The sequence below is a fragment of the Oncorhynchus masou genome, chromosome 31 (genome assembly GCF_036934945.1).
Source record: "Oncorhynchus masou masou isolate Uvic2021 chromosome 31, UVic_Omas_1.1, whole genome shotgun sequence".
Taxonomy (NCBI): Eukaryota; Metazoa; Chordata; class Actinopteri; order Salmoniformes; family Salmonidae; genus Oncorhynchus; species Oncorhynchus masou.
In genome coordinates this window covers 45028513-45051293 of record NC_088242.1, presented here as the reverse complement: position 1 = coordinate 45051293, position 22781 = coordinate 45028513, and the positions used below count along the sequence as shown (strand labels likewise).

Below are 22781 nucleotides of genomic sequence, written 5' to 3'. Positions count from 1 at the left end.
CAGTTTTCAGTTCTTTCCACAGATTCTCGATTGGATTCAGGTCTGGACTTTGACTTGGCCATTCTAACACCTGGATATGTTTATTTTTGAACCATTCCATTGTAGATTTTGCTTTATGTTTTGGATCATTGTCTTGTTGGAAGACAAATCTCCGTCCCAGTCTCAGGTCTTTTGCAGACTCCATCAGGTTTTCTTCCAGAATGGTCCTGTATTTGGCTCCATCCATCTTCCCATCAATTTTAACCATCTTCCCTGTCCCTGCTGAAGAAAAGCAGGCCCAAACCATGATGCTGCCACCACCATGTTTGACAGTGGGGATGGTGTGGTCAGGGTGATGGGCTGTGTTGCTTTTACGCCAAACATAACATTTTGCATTGTTGCCAAAAAGTTCAATTTTGGTTTCATCTGACCAGAGCACCTTCTTCCACATGTTTGGTGTGTCTCCCAGGTGGCTTGTGGCAAATGTTAAACAACACTTTTTATGGATATCTTTAAGAAATGGCTTTCTTCTTGCCACTCTTCCATAAAGGCCAGATTTGTGCAATATACGACTGATTGTTGTCCTATGGACAGAGTCTCCCAACTCAGCTGTAGATCTCTGCAGTTCATCCAGAGTGATCATGGGCCTCTTGGCTGCATCTCTGATCAGTCTTCTCCTTGTATGAGCTGAAAATTTAGAGGGACGGCCAGGTCTTGGTAGATTTGCAGTGGTCTGATACTCCTTCCATTTCAATATTATGGCTTGCACAGTGCTCCTTGGGATGTTTAAAGCTTGGGAAATCTTTTTGTATCCAAATCCGGCTTTAAACTTCTTCACAACAGTATCTCGGACCTGCCTGGTGTGTTCCTTGTTCTTCATGATGCTCTCTGCGCTTTTAACGGACCTCTGAGACTATCACAGTGCAGGTGCATTTATACGGAGACTTGATTACACACAGGTGGATTGTATTTATCATCATTAGTCATTTAGGTCAACATTGGATCATTCAGAGATCCTCACTGAACTTCTGGAGAGAGTTTGCTGCACTGAAAGTAAAGGGGCTGAATAATTTTGCATGACCAATTTTTCAGTTTTTGATTTGTTAAAAAAGTTTGAAATATCCAATAAATGTCATTCCACTTCATGATTGTGTCCCACTTGTTGTTGATTCTTCACAAAAAAATACAGGTTTATATCTTTATGTTTGAAGCCTGAAATGTGGCAAAAGGTTGCAAAGTTCAAGGGGGCCGAATACTTTCGCAAGGCACTGTACATGCTGCTTTACAACATTTTGAACAATAGCAGTATCGAGTTTAATAGTAAAACAACAGTCTAGCTATGTTTTTCTCTCCCTTGAGTATGGAAAAGTAGACTGTCTTTGAATTTGGAGTCTTGCTCAAGCTCCCATTTTCCCAACTGCATTTCATAGCCAGGCTCTGTAGCCAATGTAGCCAAGTCTCCCTCTTTTCCTCAGATAAAACGGCTTGAGAGATTACTGTTAAAAAGATATGTCCCATAATACCGGCACTAAGTTTTTTTCTTTCGATCATGCATTGGCAGGTCGCATTTTACATTCAAAAGCATATCGCAAACCATTCTAAAACTAGGCTACTTGCGGACTGGACTGTTAACCATCTGTTTAGGCTACACCCTGTTCAGTCATGTTACCTCATTAGCTAGCTATAGCTAACAACCTGGGGCACGTTCAGCAGGACACATTTTGGAAAGAAATGTGCTATGCAGAACAAACATGAATCTCTGACATGTTGAATCAGGAATAACGTTGGCTTTATTCATGACATATCTATCTGCAACTTCGAGAATGTTTTTTGCATCTTAAAGTGGCCCTGGTAATTGCCAGGAGCCTATATGTTAACATTTTGTGGCGCAAAAAGAAAGGAAAAGGGATAGCAAACAATTTATTGACTAAATTCCTCTTGCCACCACACTATCTGTTTGGTTAAATAACTTTATTTTGAGTTAATGTGGACCCTTTGACTCAAGACTTGAGCACTTGGACCAGGACTCGAGCACTGAGACTCGGACTTCAGCTATAGGGGACTTCGGGGTCGATTCAGACTCAAGGTTTAGTGACTGGACAACATCACTGGGCAAAATGGTAATTAGATCCTGTTCAAAGTCATTAGCACCTGTTCTACACTGTACAAAAATATAAATGCAATGTGTAAAGTGCTGGTCCCATGTTTCAAGAGCTGAAATAACAGATCCCAGAAATGTTCCATACTCAAAAGCTTATTTCTCTCAAATGTTGTGCACAAATGTGACCCGAATCAGGAAACTAGGCGTATGTCGCAAGTAACGATTTCACATGAGAGCAGTTTTATCAAAATGTGTTTTGGGGCAGAAATACCTTCTTGACCATTGTGAACTTTCATGTGCCTTAATAACAAACCTTGTATGCCATCTGTTAATACAAATAAAATTGTTAAATTATGAGCCTTATTGGTTAAGCCACAGAAAAAGTGTGCAACCTTCCCACTAGCCATGATTGAGTGGGCTGGACATGCCGAGAGATGAGTTCAGATTGGTCTGCCATATAGAAGGCTTCTGACTATTTGAGCTCATCAGTCTGTGTTGGTAATCCTGTCAAACGCGTCTCTTTTTTAAATGTATTTTGTAGTGGAGCTGCATAAGTGTTGCTCTCCACTTTCTGGAGGATCACGTTTTGAAGTGGAATTAGAGTATGATAGCTAAAGAGGTGGGGGAAACACCGGTCTCCGGATTACATCTTCAAGCTAAGGGCAACTGTGGTATGGCATTCCTGACAGGGAGACGCATCCATCATGCATGATGATGTATACAGGTAAAATAGTCTAGCGTAAGCTAGATACATTTTCAGATATTACACGTTTCTAATTTTGACAGTGGTTTAATTTCAAGTGTACTATTAGCTAGCTAGCGGTATTCATGCAGGGTAGTAACGACATGATTTGGCACTGTGTTCATTGTTGTTTAACTAGCTAACGTTAGCTGGCTGGCTCGTTAGCAATCGTTACGTGACGTGTGATCTTAAACGTTGTTTACATATCTAGGTTAATTTGTATTCCAGAGACGTTAGCTTTTCTACTTAGAGCCTAATGTTAGCCAGCTAACATTGAACCTGGTTGGTTAGCTCCCAGGACTGTGGCATTGTTGGCACTGTTCATTGTTGTTTCACTAGCTAATGTTAGCTGCCTGGCTCGTTAGCTAATTTTACATGATGTGTGTACAACACCCGTTGATTATGGCCGGATAAACGTCTGCAAAAAAGCGTAATGAAATTGTTGCTAGCAGAGCTGGTTAGGCTCTTTTCATGTTATCCAATCATCGGCCAGTCAAGTGTTCGCTCTGACAGCTAAACGAGATGGGTGGGGCTAAAGCTTAAGAGGGTGTGAACGATGCTGAATGGGTGTAGACAAAGAGCCTTTCACTAGATACCAAAACATTCAAAGTCCATTTTCTCAAAAGTGAGTTAACAAGTTGATCAACTTTAAAAGTATAATTACTTTCCCATTGTTCCTCAAATGCAGTGTATGATATACCATTTTGTAGCTCTGAGTCTCTACTTTTATCTAATGTAAAAACACAATTTCAAATTTTGCTACATAAGACCGAATCCAGATGATCAGTCACAATTTGATTACATCCCTGTTAGTGAGCATTAATCCATCCACCTGACAGGTGTGGAATATCAATAAGTTGATTAAACAGCATGCACATTACACAGGTGCAATAAAAGGTCACTCTAAAATGTGCAGTTTTGTCACGCAACACAATGCCACAGATGTCTCAAGTTTTGAGTGAGTGTGCAATTGGCATGCTGACTGTAGGAATGTCCACCAGAGCTTTTGCCATAGAATTGAATGTTAATTTCTCTACCATAAACCACCTCCAACCTCGTTTTAGAGAATTTGGCAGTACGCCCAACCGGCCAGATCATTTTTCTATATTCTTATATACATGTTTGTTTGTCATATTTCTGCTGTTGGTAAGAGAAAATCATATTATTCAGAAAGATATGTTGGTAGGAGAAGGTTATGTATGTTTGTGCACAATGCAGTCAGTGATTTATGTTTACTATAAGTTAATGAGGCAATACAAATTTGATGTGACTGGCTCACTGTTTTCGTCATTTTGACAGTAAGTAGACTAAATCATTATTCAAGTACAAAAATGTGATTAATGTTTAATGATATTTTAGTGAAAATCCAAACACTTATTGTCAATTGTCAGTGAAGGTTGGAATGAACACCTGCATAATAGCTGTGTCCTTCAGGAGGAAGATTGGAGTGGAGTATAAAGTTGAGGTGAGGAGATGAGTGTTGAGGAAGGGCGGCAGGTAGCCTAGTGTTGGGCCAGTAACCGAAAGTTTGCTAGATCGAATCCTCGAGCTGACAAGGTGAAAATCTGTTATTCTGCCGCTGAACTAGGCAGTTAACCAACTGTTCCTAGGCCATCATTGTAAATAAGAATTTGTTCTTAACTGACTTGCCTAGTTAAATAAAAGTTAAATAAAAAATATAAATAATTCTGCACCAGCTTGAAGAACCTCTACTATGATGACACATGGTATAGAGATACATTATAGGATCTCTATAACTAAGAAAGGGACTTCTAGTATTATTGTTCCGTCCTTTTGACCCACCCCTCTCTCCACTTCTACAGTACATTAGGCGCTGAGCTAGGCTACACTATGGAGGCGTTTGGCTGTGATCAATGCTCTTCTTGGCAGCCACACTTCATGGCTCCTGTGTGGCTGTTGTGTGAGTGTGTTTGTGTGTATGTCTCTCTCCTCTCTCCCTCTTTCTCAATCTTTCTCTCTCCCTCTTTCTTCATCTTAACCTCCTTTTAAACCTCTCAGATTTTTTTGTTCTTCCTCCTCTCCTCTCTAAGTTCAGCGGGGAATGTCTTTGATCAATAGACTTTTTGCTGCTAAGCCGTTTTCCCCAACATTTTTAGATGACCTACTTAGTAATCTCCCCAGTTAGAGTATATAGCTCTTCTTTTCATAAAAAAGGAGAAGAGGAGAAAGAGACAGAGAGGAGGAGATATCCGCAGGCAGATTTGCCGCACTCTCACAGCTTAATAAATATCGGAGGCGAAGGCTGGCTTCCGTAATGATTTGGTCAATAATAACCTGGGATTAGGGTGGTTTTGAAGGGTTTTGAGCAGGTTTTAACTTGGGAGGGGTTCTTTGCCTCCTGGTGTTGTATTGTATGTGGTTCACAGTCTAGTCTTCAGGTTCAATATTTTATTTTATTTTTATTTCACCTTTTATTTAACCAGGTAGGATATTTGAGAATAAGTTCTCATTTACAACTGCGACCTGGCCAAGTTAAAGCAAAGCAGTGCGACAACAACAACACAGAGTTACACATGGGGTAAACAAACGTACAGTCAATAACACAATAGAAAAGTCTATGTACAATGTGTGCAAATGTAGTAAGATTAGGGCGGTAAGGCAATAAATAGGCCATAGAGGTGAAATAATTACAATTTAGCATTAACACTGGAGTGATAGATGTGCAAGTAGAGATACTGGGGTGCAAAAAATAAAAAGTAACAATATGGGGATGAGGTAGTTGGATGTGCTATTTCCAGATGGGCTGTGTAAGGTACAGTCGGTAAGCTGTTCTGATAGCTGACGTTTAAAGTTAGAGAGGGAGACGTTTCCAGCTTCAGTGATTTTTTTTGTTTTGTTTCCAGCTTCAGTGATTTTTGCAATTCGTTCCAGTCATTGGCAGCAGAGAACTGGAAGTAAAGGCGGCCAAAGTAGGTGTTGGCTTTGGGGATGACCAGTGAAATATACCTACTGGAGCGTGTGCTATGTGTGGGTGTTGCTATGGTGACCAGTGAGCTGAGATAAGGCGGTGGTTTACCTAGCAAAGACTTATAGATGACCTGGAGCCAGTGGGTTTGGCAAGGAATATGTAGCGAGGGCCATCCAACGAGAGCATACAGGTCGCAGTGCTGGGTAGTATATGGGGCTTTGGTAACAAAATGGATGGCACTGTGATAGACTACATCCAATTTGCTGAGTAGAGTGTTGGAGACTATTTTGGATCGGTAGGATAGTCCGTTTTATGTTTTAATTTCTGTTTGAAAAAGCTAGCCTTAGCTTTCCTAACTGACTGTGTATATTGGTTCCTGACTTCCCTGAAAAGTTGCATATCGCTGGGGCTATTCGATTCTAATGCAGTACACCACAGGATGTTTTTGTGCTGGGGCAGTCAGGTTTGGGGTGAACCAAGGGCTATATCTCTTCTTAGTTCTACATTTTTTTAATGGGGCATTCTTATTTAAGATGGTGCGGAAAGCATTTTTAAAGAGCAACCAGGCATCCTCTACTGACGGGATGAAGTCAATATCCTTCCAGGATACCTGGGCTAGGTCGATTAGAAAGGCCTGCTTGCTGAAGTGTTTAAGGGAGCGTTTGACAGTGATGAGGGTTGGTCGTTTGACCGCGGACCCATTACGGACGCAGGCAGTGATCGCTGAGATCCTGGTTGAAGACAGCATTTGTGTATTTAGAGGGCAAGTTGGTCAGGATAATATCTATGAGGGTGCCCATGGTTACGGATTTAGGGTTGTACCTGGTCGGTTCCTTGACAATTTGTCTGAGATTGAGGGCATCTAACTTAGATTGTAGGACGGCCGGGGTGTTAAGCAAATCCCAGTTTAAATCACCTAACAGTACGAACTCTGAAGATAGATGGGTGGGCAATCAATTCACATACGTGTCCATGGCACAGCTGGGGGCTGAGGGGGGTCTATAACAAGCGGCAACGGTGAGAGACTTATTTCTGGAAAGGTGGATTTTTTAGAAGCTCAAATTTTTGGGGCACAGACCTGGATAGTATGACAGAACTCTGCAGACTATTTCTTTTGCAACTGCGCCCAACTCCGCCCCCTTTGGCAGGTCTATCTTGTTGGAAAATGTTGTATTTGGGGACGGAAATTTCAGAATTTTTGGTGGCCTTCCTAAGCCAGGATTCAGACATGGCTAGGACATCAGGGTTGGCAGAGTGTGCTAAAGCAGAGAATAAAACAAACTTAGGGAGGAGGCTTTTAATGTTAACATGCATGAAACCAAGGCTTTTACGGTTACAGAAGTCAACAAATGAGAGCGCCTATGGAATAAGTGTGATGCTGGGGGCTTCAGGGCCTGGGTTAACCAGTGTTTGGCTAAAGGCTATAAGAACTGGTCATCTAGTGCTTTGGGAACAGAGAATTAAAGGAGTGGATTTCTGACCGTGGTAGAATAGATTCAGGGCATAATGTACAGAAGGGTATGGTAGAATGTGAGTACAGTGGAGGTAAACCCAGGCATTGAGTGACGATGAGAGCGGTTGCATCTCTCGAGGCACCAGTTAAGCCAGGTGAGGTCTCAGCATGTGTGGCAGGTGGGACAAAAGAGCCATCTGAGGCATTTAGGGCGGGCCTGTGGGCTCTACAGTGAAATAAAACAATAATAGGTTAGTTAAGTGGCAGTATACAAGGCATATTGACATTAGGGAGAGGCATGTGTAGCCGAGTGATCATAGGCTTCAATGAGCAGCAATAGGTGAGTCAGGGAGTCGTTGGTAGTCACTACTACATGAGGCGAGCTGGAGACACGGCGATTCAGAAAGCTAGCGGGCCGGGGCCAGCAGATGGGTCTTCGGCCTGTTGAAACCATCTCGGGCGATTATGTCGGCAGACCAGTCGTGATGGATTGCGTCAGCAATAAAGGGTTCAGGCCAATTGGCAAAAGAGGTATTGTAGCCCAAGAATTAGCTGGTAGACCTCTTCGGCTCTTCGGAGATGGGCCTTGCTCGAGGCTAGCTCAAGAGGCGTTAGTCAGGAGTATTCACTCGGATTGCTAGCTAGCTGCAATGCAGTCCGATATTCTTTGGGTTGATATCGCGCTGTGCAGACTGGCAGGTATTGACCTAGCTGAAGCTGGCTGGTGTCCGAGTTAACGGTGAAGACCGCTAGCAGTGGCTAACTGACCGTGGTAGCTAGTAGCTAGTAAGCTGTCTAGCTTCTGATGGGGGTTTCGGTTCTAAAGTATAAAAATAGCAGATCTGTACCACATTGGGTGAGACGGTTTGCAGGAGAGTATATTCAGTCTGTAGATGTAAAGTGAGATTAAAATATATACGAAATATATACAGGAAAGAAACGAGAAGCGATTATTTACACGGGACAAGAAAAACACACGTCCGACTGCTACGCCATCTTGGATCTATGGATTACATTGGATTTTTTGGGGCAGGAAAGTCAGGAGGAGACATGTCTGAATAGAAATAGAAGGAACTTAGAGAAGGTATAATTATCTGGAGCCAGTGGTCCATAGAGCATTTCTCCTTTTTTCATCTTTTCCCATCTATTCCTTCTCTCCTCCTCCCCCTTCTTCTGTATATCATCTCCTATCTCATCCTCTCTTGCCTCCTTGGGGGGAGGTTTGTTTGCTTGTGTTCTGGAAGACTGGATTGGGGGTTGGCCGCAAGACGTGTGTTGAATTTGGGAGGGGAGTTGGCTATCTATCAAACATGAATGGACTATCGGTCCATCTCTACACTCTACTAACCTCAGCCCCCTCCCCGTCACACAGTAGTAACAGGCAGAAACACCTGAACATGCTGTCCACATACACTGCTTAAAAAAATAAAGGGAACACTAAAATAACACATCCTTGATCTGAATGAATGAAATATTCTTATTAAATACTTTTTTCTTTACATAGTTGAATGTGCTGACAACAAAATCACACAAAAAGTATCAATGGAAATCAAATGTATCAACCCATGGAGGTCTGGATTTGGAGTCACACTCAAAATTAAAGTGGAAAACCACACGACAGGCTGATCCAACTTTGATGTAATATCCTTAAAACAAGTCAAAATGAGGCTCCAGTAGTGTGTGTGGCCTCCACGTGCCTGTATGACCTCCCTACAACGCCTGGGCATGCTCCCGATGAGGTGGTGGATGGTCTCCTGAGGGATCTCCTCCCAGACCTGGACAAAAGCATCCGCCAACTCCTGGACAGTCTGTGGTGCAACGTGGCGTTGGTGGATGGAGCGAGACATGATGTCCCAGATGTGCTCAATTGGATTCAGGTCTGGGGAACGGGCGGGCCAGTCCATAGCATCAATGCCTTCCTCTTGCAGGAACTGCTGACACACTCCAGCCACATGAGGTCTTGCATTGTCTTGCATTAGGAGGAACCCAGGGCCAACCGCACCAGCATATGGTCTCACAAGGGGTCTAAGGATCTCATCTCGGTACCTAAAGGCTGTCAGGCTACCTCTGGCGAGCACATGGAGGACTGTGCGGCCCCCCCAAAGAAATGCCACCCCACACCATGACTGACCCACCGCCAAACCGGTCATGCTGGAGGATGTTGCAGGCAGCAGAACGTTCTCTACGGCGTCTCCAGACTCTGTCACGTCTGTCACGTGCTCAGTGTGAACCTGCTTTCATCTGTGAAGAGCACAGGGCACCAGTGGCGAATTTGCCAATCTTGGTGTTCTCTGGCAAATTCCAGACGTCCTGCACGGTGTTGGGCTGTAAGCACAACCCCCACCTGTGGACGTTGGGCCCTCATACCACCCTCATGGAGTCTGTTTCTGACCGTTTGAGCAGACACATGCACATTTGTGGCCTGCTGGAGGTCATTTTGCAGGGCTCTGGCAGTGCTCCTCCTGCTCCTCCTTGCACAAAGGCGGAGGTAGCGGTCCTGCTGCTGGGTTGTTGCCCTCCTACGGCCTCCTCCACGTCTCCTGATGTAATGGCCTGTCTCCTGGTAGCGCCTCCATGCTCTGGACACTACGTTGACAGACACAGCAAACCTTCTTGCCACTGCTCGCATTGATGTGTCATCCTGGATGAGCTGCACTACCTGAGCCACTTGTGTGGGTTGTTGACTCCGTCTCATGCTACCACTAGAGTGAAAGCACCGCCAGCATTCAAAAGTGACCAAAACATCAGCCAGGAGGCATAGGAACTGACAAGTGGTCTGTGGTCACCACCTGCAGAACCACTCCTTTATTGGGGGAGTCTTGCTAAATGCCTATAATTTCCACCTGTTGTCTATTCCATTTGCACAACAACATGTGAAATTTATTGTCAATCAGTGTTGCTTCCTATGTGGACAGTTTGATTTCACAGAAGTGTGATTGACTTGGAGTTACATTGTTGTTTGTGTTCCCTTTTTATTTTTTTGAGCAGTGTATATACACACACACAATCTCAATATGGATCAGAAGAGGCTGGCAGGTTTTTATTTTAGACCGGCTGTTAAGGAAAGCAGGGCCAGAGATCTGACAAACAAACAGTGGGAGCTCTTCTCCCATCCACATAAACAGAACCTTGTGGAGACCCTCCCTCGGGCTCGGGTGTGCATGCGTGCGTGTGCCTGCGTGCACTGTGGGCATGTGATGCTCTTGGCACAGAACCTGTGCTCTTGTTGATCATCTGGCCCATCATTGCGCCGTCTGTCTCTGCCACAAACACTCTATTCACATGCGCTGCCCATATTTGCAATAATCTGACAGTATTTGCGTCATACTACTACAAAACCTATTTGTCATTAGTTAGTTTGATAGATACTTTGCAGCGTTGCACTTTGAAAGAGACTTTAACATCTCTTAGGTCTAAATGTAACCTATATATAACCTGATCCTGAGCACAAGTCCAGAGACTTCTGCAAGTCATGATGGTTTTGCTGAGTGACTTTACCTGTATATCTTAAGTATGGGAATTTCTCATATATTTTGCAGGAGGCAGGAGAGCTTGGCTCCATGACGGAAAAAAATACCTTTTAAAAGGATGAGTCAATTGTGTTGCCTGGATGCAGATTGCCATGTCGATTTCCCTGAGTCTCTTCCTCCACTCTATCCTCGGAGAGGCTGGGGTAGATTGGCCAGAAGATCTCTAGTGAAGAAAATACACAGTTACTGCGAAAGAGATGAGGAAATAATAGATTTTCTATTACGAGAGTAGAGGCAGTGGTGTCTATCTCTCCCTGGAGAGATGGCTTGACTAAAACTGGTCACTCAATATTGGATTGAGTACGTTTACATGCACACTAATAACTCGGTATTAAACCGATTATGGCAGTAGGCAGATTATGCAATAGTCATGTAAACAATGTACTCTAAATTTACTCAATTTACCTTAATCTTGTCTCAAAATTGAAGTACGCATACGCTGATTAAAACCCCTGGCATTCTGAGCAGTCTTTTGAATGATTAGGACATGTAAACACCTTAATCGATCTCCAGCAGTGTTTTTGATCTATGCATGCACCAGCCGATCGAGCCTCCCTCTTTAGTGCGAGTGAAGTGTGTTCGGAACAACTGTATGAATGTGTCTTAGAAGTAGTTTTCACACTATGTCCGTACTCAGAATCAAATATGCTTCCCAAAAATAACATGCTCGCTGTGGTAGAATGTCTATTTTGGTGTTTTCCTGCATTCATCAGAGTGCCACCAGGTAGACCTGATTTCAGATGTGTCCCTGTAAAACAGAATGATTAGGGAAATCATTATTCTCGCAAATCATGTACTTTTTAATCAAACTATTTTATTAATCTGATTTTCCACAATAATTGCATTATTTGGTGCATGTAACCATCCACAAATGACCATTTTTTCCACAGCATTTTTGTGTGCCAGGGATTTTACAAGGGATATTTAAAAGAAATTAAGCGTTTCTTAGTATTTACCACATATAAAGGTGTCCAATACATTGTCTGTATATTCTATGCACAACGTCTGTCTGTGCATACTATGTGTATTTGTCAGCTTAACCCTGCTTGTCCTTCAAGTGAGCTGATAGCAGCCCCGTGGATATGCTTGCCATGCTATCCTCTGAGACAGACAGACAGACAGACAGACAGACGAGAGACATTTATCAGAGCTGCCGTCCTATTGGCTGTCAGGGGTGGCCGTGACAGATGTAGAGGTTCACATGGTTTCCATGGTAACCCTGCACCGCCGCAGCCCTCATCGCTGGGCTACAGTAATGTATGTATAATGCAGACGAAGAAGTCTGGCATGGGTAGTTTGAGTTGATTGTTGTTGCTTGTGAGGCGTTGTTGCGTAACTAGACGTGTCAAGGTCACGCTGATTAATTTCTTTGGATTTAATACCACTGGCTGAGTGGATGCTTTGGCTCCGGGCGTTTCCGCGAATCACCATGGGTGTTTGAATTAATTATGTATTTTGACAAACGGTGCGAGCGGCCGTTGTTAACCTGCACCAGGCAGTGCCTAGCGAGAAATGGTGTTGGGGTGAGAGGGAAGCATTTCTCTGGGCCACTCAAGGACAGTCAGAGACTTGTCCCGAAGCCACTCCTGTGTTGTCTTGGCTGTGTGTTTAGGGTCATTGTTGGAAGGTGAACCTAGTCTCCCAGTCCCTGCCGCTGAAAACATCCCCACAGCATGATGCTGCCATAACCATAATTCACCGTAGGGATGGTGCAGGTTTCTTCCAGATGTGACGCTTGGCATTGAGGCCAAAGAGTTCCACCTTGGTTTCATAAGACCAGAGAATCTTGTTTCTCATGGTCTGAGAGTCCTTTAGGTGGCTTTGGGAAAACTCCAAGTGGGCTGTCATGTGCCTTTTACTGAGGAGTGGCTTCTGTCTGGCCACTCTACCATAAAGGCCTGATTGGTGGAGTGCTGTAGTGATGGTTGTCCTTCTGGAAGGTTCTCCTATCTCCATAGAGGAGCTCTGTCAGAGAGACCATCGGGTTCTTGGTCACCTCCCTGACCAAGGCCCTTCTCCCCTGATTGCTCAGTTTGGCTGAGCGACCTGCTCTAGGAAGAGTCTTGGTGGTTCCAAACTTCTTCCATTTTTGAATGATGAAGGCCACTGTGTTCTTGGGGACCTTCAATGCTGCAGAATTCTTTGGTACCCTCCATGTGCCTCGACACAATCCTGTCTCAATCCTGTCTTGGAGCTCTACAGACAATTCCCTCAACCTAATGGCTTGGTTTCTGCTCTGACATGCACTGTAAACTGTGGGACCTTATATAGACAGGTGAGTGCCTTTCCAAATCATGTCCAATCAATTTAATTTACCCCAGATGGACACCAATCAAGTTGTAGAAACATCTCAAGGATTATCAATGGAAACAGGATGCACCTGAGCTCTATTTCGAGTCTCATAGCAAAGGGTCTGAAAGCTTATGTAAATAAGATTCTTATTTTTAATACATTTGCAAACATTTCTAAAATCATGTTTACACTTTGTCATTATGGGGTATTGTGTGTAGATTGATGAGTAAAAAATTTAATTTAATCAATTTTAGAATAATGCTGTAACGTAACAAATGTGGAAAAAGTGAAGGGGTCTGAATACTTTCCGAATGCACTGTATGTTTTCTTAAACACACTTTAGAACACACACTTTTCAACACACTTTTTTTTGCCAACGCTCCCATCCTGACTCCCTCACAAATAACTGTTTCTTCCTCAACACATTTTTGATTTGCCTCATTGATCCTCTTAAAGAGGGAATAGTGCAAAATGGCCATTCAGGCAGAAAATCCCTAACTAGATGTGACAAGCACTTAGAGGCAATCGGCTGGTGAGCCACACCAACAGTACAGGCACATGGATCATTCCTGGGGTATATGCAAAAAATTTCTATAGTCTATATCTATGCCCATTAGCATCAAGTTTGCTTTAGGTCTTTTCCATATTATGACGACGCATTTCCACAACAGTGAAGGATGCACAGTCAATTGAAGGTGAACCATATAAATGTTTTTGGTGTAAAAAAGCTCTTTAGCATTTACAACATATCATACACCATACTTTCTCTCTCTCTCTCTGTAAATATTGATGTACCAGCTGTAAGGTATATACGATACATGCTTAACAAGGTGCATCAAAGCTGGGACCGAGAGACTGAAAAACAGCTTCTATCTCAAGGTCATCAGACTGTTAAACAGCAATCACAAACACAGAGAGACTGCTGCCTACATACAGTGGGGCAAAAAAGTATTTAGTCAACCACCAATTGTGCAAGTTCTCCCACTTAAAAAGATGAGAGGCCTGTAATTATCATCATAGGTACACTTCATCTATGACAGACAAAATGAGAGAGAGAAATCCAGAAAATCACATTGTAGGATTTTTTATGAATTTATTTGCAAATTATGGTGGAAAATAAGTATTTGGTCACCTATAAACAAGCAAGATTTCTGGCTCTCACAGACCTGTAACTTCTTCTTTAAGAGGCTCCTCTGTCCTCCACTCGTTACCTGTATTAATGACACCTGTTTGAACTTGTTATCAATATAAAAGACACCTGTCCACAACCTCAAACAGTCACACTCCAAACTCCACTATGGCCAAGACCAAAGAGCTGTCAAAGGACACCAGAAACAAAATTGTAGACCTGCACCAGGCTGAGAAGACTGAATCTGCAATAGATAAGCAGCTTGGTTTGAAGAAATCAACTGTGGGAGCAATTATACAAGCAATTATACAAGACACTGATAATCTCCCTCGATCTGGGACTCCACGCAAGATCATTCACACGGGGGGACCTAGTGAATGACCTGCAGAGAGCTGTGACCAAAGTAACAAAGCCTACCATCAGTAACACACTACACCGCCAGGGGCTCAAATCCTGCAGTGCCAGATGTGTCCCCCTGCTTAAGCCAGTACATGTCCAGGCCCGTCTGAAGTTTGCTAGAGAGCATTTGGATGATCCAGATGAAGATTGGGTGAATGTCATATGGTCAGATGAAACCAAAATATAACTTTTTGGTAAAAACTCAACTCGTTGTGTTTGGAGGACAAAGAATGCTGAGTTGCATCCAAAGAACACCATACCTACTGTGAAGCATGGGGGTGGAAACAAAATGCTTTGGGGCTGTTTTTCTGCAAAGGGACCAGGACGACTGATCCGTGTTAAGGAAAAAATGAATGGGGCCGTGTATCGTGAGATTTTGAGAGAGAACCTCCTTCCTTCAGCAAGGGCATTGAAGATGAAATGTGGCTGGGTCTTTCAGCATGACAATGATCCCAAACACACCGCCCGGGCAACGAAGGAGTGGCTTCGTAAGACGCATTTCAAGGTCCTGAAGTGGCCTAGCCAGTCTCCAGATCTCAACCCCATAGAAAATCTTTGGAGGGAGTTGAAAGTCCGTGTTGCCCAGCATCAGCCCCAAAACATCACTGCTCTAGAGGAGATCTGCATGGAGGAATGGGCCAAAATACCAGCAACAGTGTGTGAAAACCTTGTGAAGACTTACAGAAAACGTTTGACCTCTGTCATTGCCAACAAAGGGTACATAACAAAGTATTGAGATAAACTTTTGTTATTGACCAAATACTTATTTTCCACCATAATTTGCAAATAAATTCATAAAAAATCCTACATCCTTTCTGGATTTTTTTTCTTCTAATTTTGTCTGTCATAGTTGAAGTGTACTGTACCTATGATGAAAATTACAGGCCTCTCTCATCTTTTTAAGTGGGAGAATTTGCAGAATTGGTGGCTGACTAAATACTTTTTTGCCCCACTGTACATACAGTGCCTTGCGAAAGTATTCGGCCCCCTTGAACTTTGCGACCTTTTGCCACATTTCAGACTTCAAACATAAAGATATAAAACTGTATTTTTTGTGAAGAATCAACAACAAGTGGGACACAATCATGAAGTGGAACGACATTTATTGGATATTTCAAACTTTTTTAACAAATCAAAAACTGAAAAATTGGGCGTGCAAAATTATTCAGCCCCTTTACTTTCAGTGCAGCAAACTCTCTCCAGAAGTTCAGTGAGGATCTCTGAATGATCCAATGTTGACCTAAATGACTAATGATGATAAATACAATCCACCTGTGTGTAATCAAGTCTCCGTATAAATGCACCTGCACTGTGATAGTCTCAGAGGTCCGTTTAAAGGCGCAGAGAGCATAATGAAGAACAAGGAACACACCAGGCAGGTCCGAGATACTGTTGTGAAGAAGTTTAAAGCCGGATTTGGATACAAAAAGATTTCCCAAGCTTTAAACATCCCAAGGAGCACTGTGCAAGCGATAATATTGAAATGGAAGGAGTATCAGACCACTGCAAATCTACCAAGACCTGGCCGTCCCTCTAAACTTTCAGCTCATACAAGGAGAAGACTGATCAGAGATGCAGCCAAGAGGCCCATGATCACTCTGGATGAACTGCAGAGATCTACAGCTGAGGTGGGAGACTCTGTCCATAGGACAACAATCAGTCGTATATTGCACAAATCTGGCCTTTATGGAAGAGTGGCAAGAAGAAAGCCATTTCTTAAAGATATCCATAAAAAGTGTTGTTTAAAGTTTGCCACAAGCCACCTGGGAGACACACCAAACATGTGGAAGAAGGTGCTCTGGTCAGATGAAACCAAAATTGAACTTTTTGGCAACAATGCAAAATGTTATGTTTGGCGTAAAAGCACCACACCATCCCCACTGTCAAACATGGTGGTGGCAGCATCATGGTTTGGGCCTGCTTTTCTTCAGCAGGGACAGGGAAGATGGTTAAAATTGATGGGAAGATGGATGGAGCCAAATACAGGACCATTCTGGAAGAAAACCTGATGGAGTCTGCAAAAGACCTGAGACTGGGACGGAGATTTGTCTTCCAACAAGACAATGATCCAAAACATAAAGCAAAATCTACAATGGAATGGTTCAAAAATAAACATATCCAGGTGTTAGAATGGCCAAGTCAAAGTCCAGACCTGAATCCAATTGAGAATCTGTGGAAAGAACTGAAAACTGCTGTTCACAAATGCTCTCCATCCAACCTCACTGAGCTCGAGCTGTTTTGCAAGGAGGAATGGGAAAATAATTTCAGTCTCTCGATTTGCAAAACTGATAGAGACATACCCCAAGCGACTTACAGCTGTAATCGCTGCAAAAGGTGGCGCTACAAAGTATTAACTTAAGGGGGCTGAATAATTTTACACGTCCAATTTTTCAGTTTTTGATTTGTTAAAAAAGTTTGAAATATCCAATAAATGTTGTTCCACTTCATGATTGTGTCCCACTTGTTGTTGATTCTTTAAAAAAAATACAGTTTTATATCTTTATGTTTGAAGCCTGAAATGTGGCAAAAGGTCGCAAAGTTCAAGGGGGCCGAATACTTTCGCAAGGCACTGTACTTGAAATCATTGGCCACTTTAATAAATGGATCACTAGTCACTTTAAATAATGCCATTTTTTAATAATGTTTACATATCTTACATTATTAATCTCATATGTTTATACTGTATCTCATACCATCTATTGCATCTTGCCTATGCCGCTTGGTCATCGCTCATCCATATATTTATATGTACATATTCTTATTCCATCCCTTGAGACTTGTGTGTATTAGGTAGTTGTTGTGGAATTGTTAGATTACTTAGATTTTTTATTTAAACATAATTTAATCTCTTTTTCAAGAGAGACCTGGTCCGATAGCAGCAGGGGGAACAAAGTTTCAAACAAAACCATTTCCATACACTAACACAGCATTAAACAAAACTATATACACACAGTACAACAATTACATATTATGTAAAAATAAAAACACACAAATGTCTTGACTAAAAAACAGCTGTCCTAAAGACAATTACACTCTTATGATATTTACATCAACCAAGTGTTTAAACGAGACTAGATCATCAAATGTTAAAATGTTCAGGAGAGAATTCCAGGACCGCGGAGCTGAGTAACTAAAACTATTTCTACCATAACCTGTTCTAATTCTTGGTACTGTTAAATATTACTGCTCTATCGAAACTAGAAGCATTTCGCTACGCTCACATTAACATCTGCTAACCATGTGTATGGGACCAATACGATTTGATTTGACACGTTTTTCTTTTTATCTCTCTTTCTCCCTCTCTGCAGTGAGAAGAGGAAGCTGCAGGTGAATATCGCCAGTCCCATCCAGTGCAGTATGAATGGCAGGAAATGTACTGTCATTGTGGAGCCCAAGATCAACCAATCGCAGCCAGACTTCACCAAGAGCCGCTCCGGTTATATCCTGGCAGTGCCTGGAAACTAAAAGGGCCACTCGGGGGCCACTCGGTCTGTGACAAGGACAAGTGACGATGAGGTGTCAAATGAGGAATATGTGAATCATAACTCTGTTTGTATAGAACTCATTTGTGAACTAGATGGCATGATATGATACATGGGAGAGTATGAATGAAAGCCATGCCAAATTTGTAACTCTGATTAGATATTTATTTGACGTAACTCAATGTTTTTCAGTAGGACATGTAAGATGTTTAATACATACACATGTGTTTAGTTAATTAGACAGACTCACACACATGCACAACATTAATTCACCAAAGAGTAGATTTTTTTCCCCTCAGTTTTCGATATCAAGTTGAGTTGACATGTACAACCGAGCTGTTTTGTCGGGGCATCGATCATTATATGTTACGCTAGCTTTGGTTAATCATGATTAGTGTCACATTATCCGGCATTTCATTTGAGTAGAATATCTTGTTCAGAAATGTATATTCTCACAGCTACAGTGCCTTCAGAAAGTATTCATACCCCTTGACTTAATTCCACATTATGTTGTGTTACAGCCTGAATTCAAAAAGTGATTAAATAGATTTGTTTTCTGACCCATCTACACAAAATACCCCCATAATGGAAACATTTGAAATGTTAGCAAATGTATTGGAAATGAAATACAGAAATAAAATTTTACATAGGTATTCACACCCCTGAATCAAGGCATGTTAGAATCACCTTTGGCAGTGATTTACAGCTGTGAGTTCTTCTGGGTACGTCTTTAAGAGCTTTGCACACCTAGATTGTACAATATTTGCAAATGATTCTTTCAAAAATTCTTCAAGCTCTGTCAAGTTGGTTGTTTATCATTGCTAGAAAGCCATTTTCAAGTCTTGCCATCGATTGTAAAGCTGATTTAAGTCAAAACTGTAACTTGGCTCCAGTGAACAGTGAATATTTGGCCTTGTATTTTAGGTTATTGTCCTCCTGAAAGGTGACTTTGTCTCCAAGTGTCTGTTGAAAAGCAGACTGAACCAGGTTTTCCTCTAGGATTTTGCCTGTGCTTAGCTCTATTCTGTTTATTTTTATCCAAAATAAATGTCATATTCCTTGCCAACGACAAGCATACCCATAACATGATGCAGCCACCACCAAGCTTGAAAAAAAATGGTACTGAGTTGTGTTGTATTTGCCCTAATAATAATGCTTTGTATTCAGGACATAAAGTTTTTCTTTGCCACATTGTTTGCTGTTTTAAGATAGTGCCTTATTTCTACAGGATACATGTTTTGGAATATTTCTAATCTGTACAGGTTTCCTTCTTTTCACTCAGTCATTTAGGTTAGTATTGTGGAGTAACTACGATGTTGTGTCACTGCCATTAAACTGTTTTAAAGTCACCATTGACCTCATGGTGAAATCCCCTAGCGGTGTCCTTCCTCTCCGGCAACTGAGTTAGGGTTAGGAAGGACACCTGTATCTTTCTAGAGACTGGGTGTATTGATAAACCATCCAAAGTGTAATTAATAACTTCACCATGCTCAAAGAGATATTCAATGTCAACATTGTTATTGCACACAGAATGTGTCCATGCAACGTATTATGTGACTTAAGCACATTTTTACTCCTGAACTTATTTAGGCTTGCCATAACAAAGGGATTGAGACATTTCAGTTTTTATTTAAGTGTAAAAAAAACATCATTCTAATTTGACATTATTGGGTATTGTGTGTAGGCCAGTGACACACAATCTAAATGCAATCTATTTTAAATTCAGGCTGTAACACAACAAAATGTGGAAAAGTCTAGGGGTGTGAAAGCACTATGTATGTTTTCATGATTTATTTGTATCTAAAATGGATATTTGATGGAAATATGTTTAACACAACCCTTGTTTTAGACTACAGATAGAGCACAGCCAGTCCTACATACACACATTTTCCATTCCTTTTGTTTTTTGGAAGAAGAATGGGAGAGAATGTTGTTCTATGTACTTCAATGACGGAACAGTGTCAGAGGCACAGATGAGAAGTGTGTCATTCTTAACTTAAGTTAGTTTGTCACAGGGTGTGAGAGGGATGTGTTGAGCATATCCTGAACCTGAACAACACGACATGCTCTGAGAGGAGCATTAAAATATATATTTTAATCTCTTATTTCTATGCATATACTGTACAGATTTAGCATCATGTTATGGGTATGCTTGTCACTGGCAGGGACTGGGGAGTTTGTCAGGATTAAAATAAATATGAAAGGAGCAAAGCCCAGATAAAAAGTTAGAAACCCTGCCTCATTCTTCTGAATACCTAACCCTCGGATAATTATAATTTTCAGCGGGACAATTGCACAAATGTTAATGCCAAAGACGCATCAGAATGGCCTTCCAATAGGTGTTGAGTGTTCCTGAATAATCCAGTCTGTCATGACTCATATCGGCTTGAAAATAAGAGACTAGGCTGACAAAAACAATGGATATATGTTGCCCTAAGAGTTGTGTGAAGTTGATAGAATCTTATTCCAAATGTTTTACAGCTGTAATAGCTGCCAAAGGTTATTACACAAAGGAATAACTCTCTGATGTGAAGATATACGCAATCAAGACATCTTTGTGTTTTATATTTTATTTATTCAGACGATTTTCTATCATTTTCTTTGACTTTGGAAATGTGCAGTAGGTTGTGTAAATCAGTAGTAAAAAAAAACATTTAATTAATTGTTTTAATTTTATGGCAGCAAAATGTGAAGACTGTGCTAGGGGTGTGTAGTCTTTCATTAGGGACTGTATCGCTCTGTCAGTTGGTATTATTTTCAGTTAAAAATCTCCAATCAGATTCAGAATTGCTGCCGAGTGCTAATTGCTTTGCAAATTGGCCAGGAAAATTGGTACATAATTAGTTAATTAGCGTGTCTCATCTCAACTAAAGAAATCTTCCTTTACCTTGCAGCAATGGCGTATGATGACCTTGTTCTGTTGCTTGATAAGGCACTTTAGACCAGAAAATGGCTGCAACCTGCTGGAAAATGTCCCTCTATTAGGGGAAAGTTGTAGGCTATGTATTGTGGATAGTACCTCTAATGGCAGGTGTTTTTAATATGTGGTTAGTCCTCAGGGCTGCCTGTAAAACGTGCTTATTATAGCTCACCCCCATATCCCCTGACTGTCTGTGACTGTTTGTCACATCCGACTGAAATAGGTTTCTCTCTCCTGTCACCCGACATGCCTGTCTTGAAAGGAAGGATACTTTTATCTGAGAACAAAAGCCTGGCTTGGCTGCCTCTCCTCTCCTCCCCTCTATTCTCTCTCCTCTCTCTATCACTCTATATCCTCCTTCGCTCCATCACATCTCTTGGCACTCTGCCCGGGTGGGTAGACTGACACTGCAGGGCCAATGAGGAGTTTATTCTGAACCCCCCTGTTCCCCGGAGGAGAGAGAGAGAGGAAAGGGAGAGAGCGTATCAATGAAGACAGAGAGCGAGATGAGATGCCCACTTTCCTCACCACTACAGAAATAAGACCGGTACAAACGCATGATTATTTAGCTGAGTAAGGATTCTAATGGTTCACTGTCACTCTGGGATGCAGCATGGAGACTGTTAATATTCTGAGTCATCTACTGGAAATTCAGTACACATGGATAATAAGAAGGCGGTTGAAAATAGTTTACCTGTGCCATCACATTCTTTCAGCTTTACCCTTCAGTTTGTGATCTGTGTCTAGAAGGTGTTGTTCCCGCCGAATCCTTGCCCTCCTTGGTTTGTGTTGGGCTTGACTTTTCATATCCAAAGCTTAACCTACAGTACGGTAAATCCCCTTGATTTGTTTTTTTTTTTGCTCGCCAGATAGCACTCTTAGTGCCTTCAGAAAGGGAACCCAGTCTATAACATTTCATTGAGTTTCTTCTGTCTTCTGTTGGTAACCATTTTGATTACAATTGTAAGATGTGTACCCAATTCTCAGCAATTGTTTTAATTTTAGTGCAACGATATCTGCAAATTGAGAATTGGGGAAGGTTGATAACATGTTGGAACATTGTTGTAATCTAGGGGGTGGTAACGTTGAGTTTCTGTAATGAGTATACAGTGAGGGGAAAAAACTATTGGATCCCCTGCTGATTTTGTATGTTTTCCCACAGACAAAGAAATGATCAGTCTATAATTTTAATGGTAGGTTTATTTGAACAGTGAGAGACAGAATAACAACAAAAGAAATCCAGAAAAACGCATGTCAAAAATGTTATAAATTGATTTGCATTTTAATGAGGGAAATAAGTATTTGACCCCCTCTCAATCAGAAGGATTTCTGGCTCCCAGGTGTCTTTTATACAGGTAACGAGCTGAGATTAGGAGCACACTCTTAAAGGGAGTGCTCCTAATCTCAGTTTGTTACCTGTATAAAAGATACCTGTCCACAGAAGCAATCAATCAGATTCCAAACTCTCCACCATGGCCAAGACCAAAGAGCTCTCCAAGAATGTCAGGGACAAGATTGTAGACCTACACAAGGCTGGAATGGGCTACAAGACCCTCGCCAAGCAGCTTGGTGAGAAGGTGACAACAGTTGGTGCGATTATTCGCAAATGGAAGAAACACAAAAGAACTGTCAATCTCCCTCGGCCTGGGGCTCCATGCAAGATCTCACCTCGTGGAGTTGCAATGATCATGAGAACAGTGAGGAATCAGCCCAGAACTACATGGGAGGATCTTGTCAATGATCTCAAGGCAGCTGGGACCATAGTCACCAAGAAAACAATTGGTAACACACTACGCTGTGAAGGACTGAAATCCTGCAGTGCCCG

At 41.9% G+C, this 22781-nt stretch overlaps 1 protein-coding gene across 1 annotated transcript in view; it reads left to right on the top strand.

The window, feature by feature from the left end:
- The window catches only part of LOC135523995 (unconventional myosin-Id), a 124292-nt gene extending 105062 nt beyond the window's left edge, over positions 1-19230 (top strand). The window contains exon 22 of the mRNA XM_064951067.1: positions 17863-19230. Coding sequence (XP_064807139.1) covers positions 17863-18019 — 157 coding nt within the window. The 3' untranslated portion in view covers positions 18020-19230. The remainder of the gene's footprint in view (positions 1-17862) is intronic.
- Positions 19231-22781: the final 3551 nt, after the last annotated feature.